Here is a 12,501-nt window from a genome sequence, read left to right as displayed (position 1 = left end):
AGGTAGGATTTATCTTCAGGACTGCATCCGTGTTCCAATGTTTTACACTGGTGACTGAATGTAATGTTAACAACTTTAAACATACAACTAGGCTATTATGTTGTTATAAATCCAGAGTAGCATTCTCAAGCTAGTGTTACAAACCATCAGTGGTAACATGCCACAGCTGTAAGGCTAAAGATATGCGTGCAGAAAACATGAAAACAAATACATAAACTTTCAAAATAAATTATCAACACAAGCAGTAAATAGTAAACACAAGCAGTAAATAGTAAATATTCAGATCAAATGCTTGGCCTATAAAATGTCAGAAAAGCCAATATTTCATGTTTGTTTTATCTCACCAGCAGTCTAAAACAAAAGGATGCCAAGCTTATAAATAAACTATACATTTCTTATGTCCAGACAGTGTTGTCCAATATCAAGATTCTTTGGAGGGCTTTAGGTCTTTTCTCCTCACCAAAGAGAACTAACACTATTGTAAGCGTTTCCTTTGCAATCGGTCTCCAAGGACGCATGCTATGACAGCACAAGATCTTCAAGTCATGAGTCTAAAACGGTTGTGATAATAACACAGCCGTTTATCACGCTTATTATTGGAAAGCATTATGCTGCTGCCCAAGTCAGCTCAGACCAGTCCAAGAGTCTGTCATGCAGCTGGAGTGGGGGGTCAGTTTGTGCAGGTGGTCTGCAGAAAACATGCAGGTGGACTGAATTCTCTGGAGAGAAGGTTGTATCAAGTGGGAAACCGTGCTCAGGTGTTTATTCACTTTGTCAAAAGGACGGACCATGCTGTAGATTAAAGGGAAGGTGTGATGGGCTGCACCATGCGACTTTAGGATATGTAACTGTGTGGCGTACCATACTGTGTTTGTATGACACGACCAGGAGCTCATGATCAGGTGCTCTGATTAGGGACTGATGCAGATGCAGGAAGTCACATTCAGAATGACCCTAAATAGTCCCTGTACAACAACATTGCTATTACACTTTATCGAGTGCTAGGGCGGAGTCAAACGTAACCCAATTACATCATTCATTCCCTCTCTCATTCCTCTGTATGTTCATGCAGTGGGGGTGTAATGACAGGGACCATGCTTTCATGGGCAGGAGTGGGGGATGTCTCAGAACACATTCTTTATTTCAGCCTGTCACTAAAATGCAACACATGCAACAGCTGAAATGCTTTATGTCACATTTTTGGCAATAAATCCTACCCCAGAAAGCCCCTACATATATGTATACCCCCTCCTCATCCTAATGACGGAGAATGCTGATTGGCCTGTTCAGGGCATGCAGTCACAGATATAACAGAAAGCAACTGTTCCAACATTATCAGCACACATCTCTGCAGTGCATGTGCTGTGTTAGGAACAGGCTTCAGTGGGACTAAATCAGGTCCAGACCAGGGAGGAAGAACATTTCTGATTGGCCTGATTGATCAAAAGCAGGAGCGCTTGTTACATAAAGCAATGTTTCACATTTCACTTTCGGGTTCCAAGACAAAGAGTGTCGTTCCCCTTCTCAAAATACATTCATACTGTACATTTAATTTGAACCTAATGTTGAGCTTTGCATCAATCAATCATCTTTTTTTTGTATGTATATTTTTTACTTTACTTTTGATTAATGGCAACTCAACAAAAATAATGTCAAGAAACATCATGTAAAGTTTTTGCATTAGTGGTGACAAAGATTGGTGTGGAACATGCTTTTTTTCTTGTGTCTATCATAGTCATCTAATACAATTATCATACTGATTTTATACATTTAATCAGCAAAACGTTGCAAATAAGAGGCCCTGTGGTAGTTTCTTAAAGTGCTATAATATTTGAAAATCATATATATTCAAACTAATGAAGAGAGATCACATTTAGAAGGAGCAGCATCTCTACAGGGAAAATGGACAAACCACTAATGCTGACTGACTATTAACAGATATACAGTCGCATCCCAAAAGCGTCTTGTATAGAAACACTGCTTCTGATAAAGCACTCCTGCTTAACTTGTTTTATTTGAATTGATTTCTGGATGTATTTTAAGCCCAGGTCTGAATCAGTCTCGTGTCCTCTACCTAATTTTGCCCAGCTGGCTCTTGGCTCTGGAGAGCGGCTGCAGAGCGATGAAGTCATCACCTATCGCCACACGGTTGGTATACATCTTCACCGGGAGCACACACAGAGAGGATAGGAGGAAGAACACACACACAGACACACAGAGAGGTTAGATAGCAAGGTCTCACAGACACACACACATTTAAACACACAGTTTAGAGTGTACCACTTTCAGAATCACACACACGCATATATTTAGGGACAAACAGGACAAAGGTTAGAGCGGAAACACCACAGAGGATTGGAATAGGCAGCTCCTGAGAAAGAAGACAAGAGTTTGGAAAGGAAGAAGGAATAATATAAAACATAAACAGTCACCAGCTGGACGAATCAATACAATAACAGCATGGGTCTGCTGAGAGGTGATCATGCACGCCGTGTGTGTGTGTGTGTTGGATTAAAATCATGCGGTGTGTTTTCATGTGCAACCAAACACCATGCTGTTCCTGTAAAGAAACGGGTAACTCATGACCACGGAGGCGGAGAAAAATATGAACTGTTGGAACAAAGTGACACAGAAAATACTTCCTCTCTGTGTCTACAATCTGAGTTACCTTGACATTTTACTTTATGTTCTCCCTCTCAGGCTCTTATCACATTACAGGAAATATCATTTCAGTTTTTGGCGATACAAGTAGGAGGGAGTATTAAATCTAACAGTGCGTACAGTAGAAGACAGCTTAACTACTGCAATGTGTTTGTCCTGTTCCATTTCATTACTTTGAATTAGTTTTACTTTGGAGCATGTGGAGCGAAAATGAAAAGCCCATAACTACAGATATAAATAAAAAAAACGTTAGGATTATTTTACTACTGTGGTATTGAGCCTGCTAGCCTCAAATTGTTCCCATTTATTGCAATTCATATCTTATCTTTAAATTATAATCTTATATCTGACTTTTTTCTCTCATTTTGACTTTTGAATCATGATTTGGCCTGACAAAAAGGTCATCTTGGCTTGATCACTTAACCACTTTAAGCTAAAAATAATCCAGGTTTGTAAATGTAGTCTACCTACACACTAAATATCCAAAACTCAACTTCTAATGAGAGCAGAGATAAACAAAGACAACATCTTCCATTCCCCGAGTCGGAGTAGACACAGAAGAAATGCAGGATAGTTCAAGAAGTTTCCCTAGAAAACGTTTAAACAGTGAGTAGAGAGAACTGCTGTGACTAACAGTGACTAAGGTGCTCCTTGGAGTCCGGCCAGCTCGGTGCAGGGCGTGTGAAACACTGGGAAACCTCTGAGGAAATGAGCAGATCAATCCTGGAAGAGCCTCTTTAATGTGCAGCCAATTAGAAATGGAACCTTTCCTCTGTACCCAGTAGAACCCACTTTAGCAGATTGGCTGGACTTCTTGACAAAGGTTCCCAGAAAACAACCTGTAAAAGTCCTCTTTCTGCCCCTCCCCCCCATGTTACCTGACTCTTCTGTGTGCTGGTAGGCTGCAGATGTCGGTAGAACACCTTCTTCACCACATCGGGGAGGAGGCAAGTTATGACGATGATGATGATGGCGAACCAGGCAGAGCCGCTGGACAGAAGCTGCATGAATACAAAGTACATGTCCTGCGTGTGGAGGAAGGGCCTGGAGGGAGGGGAGGGGACACAATGGTTACATAGTGCAGAAAAAAAGATGGAAACTTTTGTACACACAGAGCAGAGACCCTGTGAGCTTGAATGTGAAAGTTCATCTACTTCAGAAAGAAAAACATAGACTCTGTAAGGAACCTTTTCTTACCAGATGATGCCTCCATAGAAGAGGGAGAAGATGAAGTAGAAGGCAATTGAACCCCACGTCACAAAATGGTTCATCCATGTCCAGAACTGAGTCTCTAAAGCAAGCTGTTATTACACAAATAGACATACACGAACAAGCACATACAGGAGGGGGAGGAAATGAAAAGAATGCGTAAAACACTGACACGGGGACAGTTAAGGCATCACTAAACCACAGCATCCGTCTCTGTGCAGTAAAAAAGACCTTGACCCCGACCTGTGACAAATAATTTCCTGTTAATGGCCACGGACATCATCGTTATACTTCAAAACATACTGTAGTTTGTTCACTGTGGCGATATAAGTGTTTCCATATGGACCCAAACATGCTACACAGCTCTCAGTTAACCCCCAGAGTGACAAGCTATACTAATATTACACTGTCATTATACAACACAAATATCATGAATATTTACAGCTGAAAATAAAAAAGTATGTAACTATAGTAAGTAAGGTTATGAAAATAAAGTAAAATGATAATGTGATATCATAACAAACTAACAAATAGCAATGTGAAAGAGAGTGAGCATAACATTGGCTGTAATGTACCTTTAATGTGACTGTGATGACCATGACCGTGAACACCAACATTCCAAATGTCCAGTTCCCAAACATCTATAAAACAAACACTGAACTGTTAATGAAACTATCAACAGTATCACACTTTGGCAATAGAACAGAGGAATACTGGATATGTTTACATGCATGGACCCAGTTAATAACAACATAACAATATGCATGGTCGACCTGTTGTCTGCAATATTTATACTTTACAATTTCTTCTTCCTGTTGTGTGTTGTTCCTTTTTACCTCAGCAGTATTAAATAAGTACTAGTTCGCCAATCATTCAAATGTAAAAATATAACATTTTGTTAGCATTTCATTGCAAGAAATCCAAGTGGCTGTATTTGACATTAACCGCTTATTTTACTTGGATTGATCGTATTAAAACCAGTAATCTGGATCGAGGTTGGGAGTCAGGACAGGTGAGACGGTGAAAGGGTTGTGCTTTGGTTGTGGAATAGAAGAAATCAGACTCAGTTAAAAAGCTGAGTGGTTTTATGATGCCTTCAATAAAGGCCTGGACTCCTACCATGTCACCTCTGCCACTAGCTCCACCGCCTGCTATGAGAACCACTTTGAGAGCTGTGGGGAGCATTGTTTTGTTACCAGGCATTTCAGGACCGCTCTGGAGTCTGAACACTCAAAAGTAATAGTGAGAGGAATAAGGTGCAGCCAAACAAACACAATTCATGACCCCTTACAGGAATATTGTTCTAGTTCATTATATCGTTAAAAAAAAACATGCAGAATTGTTTACAAAAGTCCTTAAAAACTCGGCTCTGTGGAGCACATTTGTTAATAAAATGACTTTTGTTTTATGATCTATTTACATATTTACTGTAACCATCACCAGCTTTTAATTCATGACCGTACTGGTAACACTTTTGATAAACTTTGCACCTTGTCTAGATTTGTAATAATCAAGAACGAAATGACCCTGATTTTTTTATATTTAAACCATACAAATGTTATTGTATGCAAATTATCGTATCTGTTTGACTAACCATGTAACCCATTAAAAGTAAGCCGTACTGTACATACATACAATCTGCACTGTTCGTACAAATGACTTCGACCTGCACTCGCATCTGCACACTGACATGAAAATATATTTAACAATCCAAACTAAAATATGTATGTATGTTCATTAAAATGATCAACGTTTTCCTTGTTGTGATATCTGGTACTAACAGTTACTTATATGCTGTTATTTGTAATTGTATTATCCTTGTGTGAATCTGTACTGTCATGTTTTTCACTCTCACTCTGTTGCTGCTTTAAAGGTCCCATGTCATGCTTTTCCGGTTATTACCCGTCCCCTTGTGTGTTATGAAGGTTTTTCTGCATGTAAACGGTCTGCAAAGTCACAAACCCTCAAAGTACACCCTGTAGCGAGTACAACTCTAACACAGAAAAGACGTGTCTATGCTGCCCTAGAACGCCTCGTTGGAGATTTTTCTTTTTCCATTTTTTCCTCCCTGGTCTAAGTGACGTAACGACAACCAAATGGACCAATTGGTCCGTGGAGCTCCTCACACACACTTGGCGTCACTATCAAATGCAGTGGGGGGACCTTTAGCGTCGATTTTCAACTATCAGGGAGTCCCATTGACTTGCATAGAGCTCCCTGAACGTTGGTAATAGACGAGTTGGGATCGCAGAGAACACTCACTCAGCCTTGTCTTTTCTCAGGCTGTGAGTGTATGGCGAACAGCCTGGCTGTGAGTGTGTGTGTGTGTGTGTGCTCAGGCTGAGTTCCGCGCTGTCTCGCAGCAACCAGGAAACGACACCAGTAACCCAGCTCACACTGTCCGCTCCTCGATCCTCAAAGGGCGGAGCAGCAAGCCCCGCAACGTCCCGCCAACACGGCACCCAGACCCCACGCAGCATTCTCATCTGTTTGTCCTTACTGGTGTCATTTCCTGGTTGCTAACAAACGCCATTGTAACACATAATCACTGATGTTCCGCTGTAACGGTGGTGGACTCATCAGAACAGAGTGGGCGAGCTGACCAATCAGAGCACAGTGGGCTCACAGGGAGGGGGGGGGGGGGGGCAGGAGCTCCAACAAGGCGTGTAGGACAGAGAGTGAATACACATAGTATATAGAGATGCTGAATGAGAAACCAATGTGAGTTTGGAACATTGAACAATGTCAATCTATTCTAGTAGACCTCAACAATGGAATTATGATCAGTAGAAATGGCCATGACATGGGACCTTTAACTCCTGAATTTCCCCATGGGGATTAATAAAGGTACACGGCACAATTCTAGGATATATAACTATACAAGCAAACACTTGAAGCCTGTGGTCTGTATGTTTAAAGGCAATGATATATTCATGTGTGGATCTATTGGCCTTTTGTTGTATGTAAATGTAGTTGTCTATGCAGTAGTAGTAGATTTTTTTAAGTAAAAGTTTAAATTCATGCAGGTTACTACAACTATATTTTAAGCAAAATGCACATTCCACTGCATGTTTTCTAACTTCCATCATACTGCTCATTTCAATATTTAAAACAAAGTATAGGTATGAAAAATCATAATTTTCTACATCATCATTAGCAAGACAACAATATGTTTAGGAATCATGCTGATAGTCCTCTCATTACCCCCCCCAGGAAGACATGCATTCAACTGTAGAGCAGACTCTTACCAGCTGCCTGTTAGCTCGCAAGATCTGAAGACATGCACAGCGTGAAGGTAGAAGGAAAAAAGAGAAATCAACGAAAGATAGAAGAAAAAGACAAGCGAGTGAGAGCTACAGGAGTGAGTGCTTTCTGAAATACCAAACTTTAGAGAGAGAGACGGACGGCAAAGTAAAATGGAAGGAAATTGATTTAGTGATAAACCAGAGACACAGAAGATATGAAAAGAAGAAAAGGTGACATTAGTAGATATACTGACATACATGCTAGCACAGATATAGAGACAAACAGTGTACAAGGTGGTTACAAAAAAAAGACAGAATGAAGAAGAGACAGATGAAAAACGAACTAGATTAAGAGAAGGATTGACTGAAGAAATACCTTCAGGCAACCAGCCCCATCAATAACAATAACTCATCATAACATGGATACACACATTTCTTTCTAATCTACCAATCATTTCCTACAGCAACCATTCTGATAAGGTAAGCAGGACAATTCATTTTCTAAGGATTTTACTATAAACACACACTCAACAACCATACACACAGACACACACAGACTAGATCACCTGTCCATTGCCCATGAGCGTGGTGTCATCTCCCATCAGTATGTAGGATCCGAAGAAGAAGATGAAGGCGTGACAGAAGCCCAACAGAGTCCAGTACAGGAACGTCCGGAAAGACAGCAGGGAGTTCTTGCTGATGTCCCTGTAGGATACAGAATTTTTTTTTTTTTTTCTGAGAAGAAATATATTGTATCATATCTGTTGTGTTTCACTGTGCTGTATAAATTATTATTTTGACGTTTAAAGACTGATATAAGAAACATGTTTATTAAGAAACTAGGCCAGAGCAAGCTACCTGATTCTGGTTCATGGGCGTGACATAAAAACCGCATACCACGGATAGTATTATTCTGCTTTTGGGAATAATACCCTGACTAGTATGTTGTCATAATTGCTTAGCAACATGCTCACAGAAGAACACCTCCACCAACATGACGCTTCTTACAAATTCAAAGTAACAAAGTAAAATGGATAAAAACCTCAGACAAAATGAAAACATTTAAGATTAACTCGAGAAAACATGTGCTAAGTGACATGCAGGGATATGTTAAGAGGTCAATGACTTGGAAAAAACTAGCTCACATCAGGCTGTGACATATTTTAGTGGGAATGCTGACACAGCATTCCAACTATCTGTTATGCTACGCACAAAATTCTTTATTATTCCGCCGGGTTATTTTGCACCTCTTCTTCTCCCACATTGAACATCGCAGAAACTCCGTTCACACATCAAAACGTTCAGCTCGGTCGGGAATCGATGGCTATTACTTTTCTTATTCATAACTTTCATAATTCCAGAGATACATCCCATAATTCATCACATTTTAACGTGAAGGTCAATGGAGAAACTCTTCAGACTTGAACAATCTTCATGCAACTTCAACTGCTAACTGCTCCTTCATACTTTCACTCAGAAACCTCATTCCAACTTTAAAATGTTACACATCTTTCTGACATTATTCGTGTAACACAACTTTTAAATATGATTCGTACTATTAAAGATATTAAACATTGTTCAGACCTTGGTAAAGAGGCCTTCTTCTGATTTTAGATAGCGAGATGTCACAGCTAGAGTGGAGGACAGATTTAATTTTGCCTTCATATATTTTTTTAAACCTGCCATAATTCCCAAACCCTACATTCCTGAGACATAATCTTTCATGAGAAACGTAGGAAAACATTTCGTAGCTTGAAAAAAAAAAAAAAATTAAGCAAAATAATTAAACAAAATGCCTCTTGAGGGCATGAAGTGACAACAACTTTCAACATTAAACCCCATTGTAAGTTCAGCCTCACCTTTCCTCACCACAGCAGCCGCACACCTTTAGTTAATCTGCCAAAAAGGCCACATTATTAACCCGAAAGTATACAAAAAGTACACTTCAGGTGATCAAGTTCCTTGACATGCTTCACGCTTTGAAATTTCACCGATATCTGTTACGGTTCTTCAACAAAACGTTCACATGTAAGAGGTTTATCTCTCATTCAGAACAATGAAAATGCTCTCCTCTCACTGATTGACACACCACCATGGAAACCTTTGATCTCTGGACACTTCGTTAGCTCAAATATAAAACACCTGTGTCATGGAACACGATGATGTCATAATTCCAACTGACATGCCCAGAGCAGCAGACTTCAGATAATGGTTAATGGTCCTGCCCTCAACAGCTCTACGTCAATTATGGGGTGTCATCATATGCCGTTCCCATGGATACGCATCCCTCGCCATAAGACACGATGTCGCTGTAACTCCAATGGACATGGTCCGATCGTCCCCCAAACTTTGCTTGTTTATCACCGGTCCATGCCTCAACAGCTTTATGCCAAATCTGAGATCTCACCATAGGCTGTTGCCATGGAAAAGCACCCCTCGCCATAAAACACGATGTCACTGTAGCTCCAATGGACACGGTCCGGTCGTCCCACAATCTTCACCTGTATATCACCTCTCCATGCCTCAACAGCTCTATGTCAAATCTGACATCTCACCATATGCCGTTTCTATGGAAATCCCTCGCCATAAAACTCTGAATCTTCGACGCAAACCAAAGTTAGCCATGGAGTGCCACAGGGCTCAGTGCTTGGGCCTATTTTGTTCGCATTGTATGTGCTTCCGTTGGGCAATATTATAAGGAATCATTCTGTACATTGTCATTGTTATGCGGATGATACTCAACTATATTTATCAATCAAGCCTGATGAAATTAATCATCTAAATAAAATTCAAGACTGCCTTAAGGACTTAAAAACGTGGATGACCTTAAACGTTTTGTTAAACACGACCAAAACTGAAGTTATTGTACTTGGCCCGAAGAATCTACGAAACAAATTATCTAAAGATATACTAACTATGGATGGCATTAATTTGGCCTCCAGTGAGACTGTAAGCAATCTTGGTGTTATATTTGATTTATCCTTTAACGCCCACATAAAATCAATTTCAAGGACTGCCTACTTCCATCTACGTAACATTGCAAAAATCAGGCATATCTTGCCTCAAAACGATGCAGAAAAACTAGTCCATGCATTTGTTACTTCAAGGCTGGATTATTGTAACTCCTTATTATCAGGGTGTACCAAGAAGTCAGTCAAGTCGCTTCAGCTGATTCAAAATGCTGCAGCTCGTGTACTAACCAGAGTTAGGAAAAGGGACCACATTACTCCTGTTCTGGCTTGCCTTACACTGGCTCCCTATAGAACACAGGATAGAATTTAAAATTCTTCTTCTCGCCTACAAAGCCCTTAATGGGCAGGCGCCATCTTACCTTAAATAACTCATTATACCCTACTGTCCTACTAGGGCATTGCGTTCCAAGAATGCAGGGTTGTTGGTTGTTCCTCGAGTCTCTAAAAGTACAATGGGAGCCAGAGCCTTTTCTTATCAAGCTCCACATTTGTGGAATCAGCTTCCAGTTTGTGTTCGGGCGGCAGACACCCTATCCGTTTTTAAGAGTGCGCTTAAGACCTTCCTTTTTGATAAAGCTTATAGTTAGGGCTGATTAGATTCAGCCCCTAGTTTTGCTGATATAGGCTTAGTTTGTCGGGGGACACCTTACTTCTTCCTTCTTTCGGTCTATACCTGTGTACTCTCATGTTCCGATTAACCCAGCTTCCCCAAATGTCTTTCTTTTTGGTGTCTATATACGCCGGGATCCGGAGTCATGGATGATCCTGTTGCTGCGGTCCTGTGTCCTGGATCGCGAGCCCTGGATCTTGAGTCGTGGTTGTGGTCCTGGATCATAAGTCCTGGATGGATATCCTCGTGGATTCATCTTCCTATTATACACACATGCATTTCCAAACATTTGGACTACCTATGTTGCAAATGTATTATCTTTTCAATTTACACACGGCATCTATTGCACGTCTGTCCGTCCTGGGAGAGGGATCCCTCCTCTGTTGCTCTCCCTGAGGTTTCTCCCATTTTTCCCTTTAAACTGTGGGTTTTCTCCGGAAGTTTTTCCTTGTACGATGTGAGGGTCTAAGAACAGAGGGTGTCGTATTGTCATACTGATATTCTGTACAAACTGTGAAGTCCACTGAGACAAATGTAACATTTGTGATATTGGGCTATATAAATAAACATTGATTGATTGATTGATTGATTGAAAACACGATGTTGTCGTAACGCCTATGAAAAGGGTCAAAACAGCAGCAGACTTCAGATAATGGTTAACGGTCCAGCCCTCAACAGCTCTACGTCAATTATGGGGTTTCATCATATGCCGTTTCCATGGAAACTCATCCCTCGCCATAAAAGACGATGTCGCTATAACTCCTATGAAAATGTTCAAAAAGTGCTCAAACTTCACTAACAGTCCAGCCGTGAAGACATCTACGGACAGTTTTGAGATTTCTTCAAATGCCGTTGCCATGGCAACACAATGCTCGCCATGAAACACGGTTTTCTCATAACTTCAGTGAAAATGCTCCAAACGGCCGCCCAAAACTTCACAGGTTTGGTAACGATGCAGCCATCAACGCATCTAAGCGTGTTATGGGATGTCATCAAATGTTGTTGGCATGGCGACAGATCATTCGCCATCAAGTTAGTTAAAAAGTTTGCAGTTCAAATATTCTGCTGCTTTTCCAAGCCTTTTTACTTTATTTTCTTCTCTCATCACACATTCAAGCCCCCAGTGTTCATGTATAATTTCAATCTAAATTATTCACTTTCTTCTTACACATTACATTTCAGCATAGCAGTTTAGCGTCAGCTTTTCAGCATAAAGCATTCCCACTAGCAATTTCTTCAGGAATTGCATTCTCTATTACTACATACTATTTTGTGCTTGTTCTACCCAAAATGTAAACAAAATGTATTTTAGCCATCTTTGTTAAACAGTAGCAATTTGTGAATGTAGATGGTGTACCACAAAATAATTTACTATGTTTTTCGTATACATTTATGGCAGTTATACATACATTTTGTATATATGCAAGCGACCCTTAAACAGTTATTGCTTTTGTATAATATTACAGAGATGACATGTGAGCTTACCTGTACAGGCCAGGTTTATTCTGCAGTACGTGTGGATGGACCAGCTGTTCAAATAGGCTGAACACCAGGATGGGAAGCGAGGTGAAGCAGATGTTGTACAGTGTCAGATAAACACTGTCATACAGAGTCTGGGACGGAAAAGAGACAGCATTTCACTTAACACAAACCCATTAGACCAAACTTAAACAAACCGGTTATCTTAGATAACTTACAAAACATTTAAAAAAAAGACAAGAGCTTTATCAGGTTTGGATACACAGGCAAAAAAGAATGGTTGTAATTTCTTAGGGTCTCGGACAGAAGTAATTACTTTAATAGC

At 40.3% G+C, this 12,501-nt stretch overlaps 1 protein-coding gene across 1 annotated transcript in view; it reads right to left on the bottom strand.

Annotated features, from left to right (window-relative positions):
- The window catches only part of atp11b (ATPase phospholipid transporting 11B (putative)), a 56,336-nt gene that overhangs the window by 14,536 nt on the left and 29,299 nt on the right, over nt 1-12,501 (bottom strand). Inside the window, 5 exon segments of the mRNA XM_034209984.1 lie at nt 3,540-3,705; nt 3,859-3,962; nt 4,446-4,511; nt 7,682-7,820; nt 12,183-12,310. Of these exon segments, the coding sequence (XP_034065875.1) occupies nt 3,540-3,705; nt 3,859-3,962; nt 4,446-4,511; nt 7,682-7,820; nt 12,183-12,310 (603 nt within the window).

Source organism: Gymnodraco acuticeps, unplaced genomic scaffold (assembly GCF_902827175.1).
Source record: "Gymnodraco acuticeps unplaced genomic scaffold, fGymAcu1.1, whole genome shotgun sequence".
Lineage (NCBI taxonomy): Eukaryota > Metazoa > Chordata > Actinopteri > Perciformes > Bathydraconidae > Gymnodraco > Gymnodraco acuticeps.
This window is presented reverse-complemented; position numbering and strand designations above follow the sequence as displayed.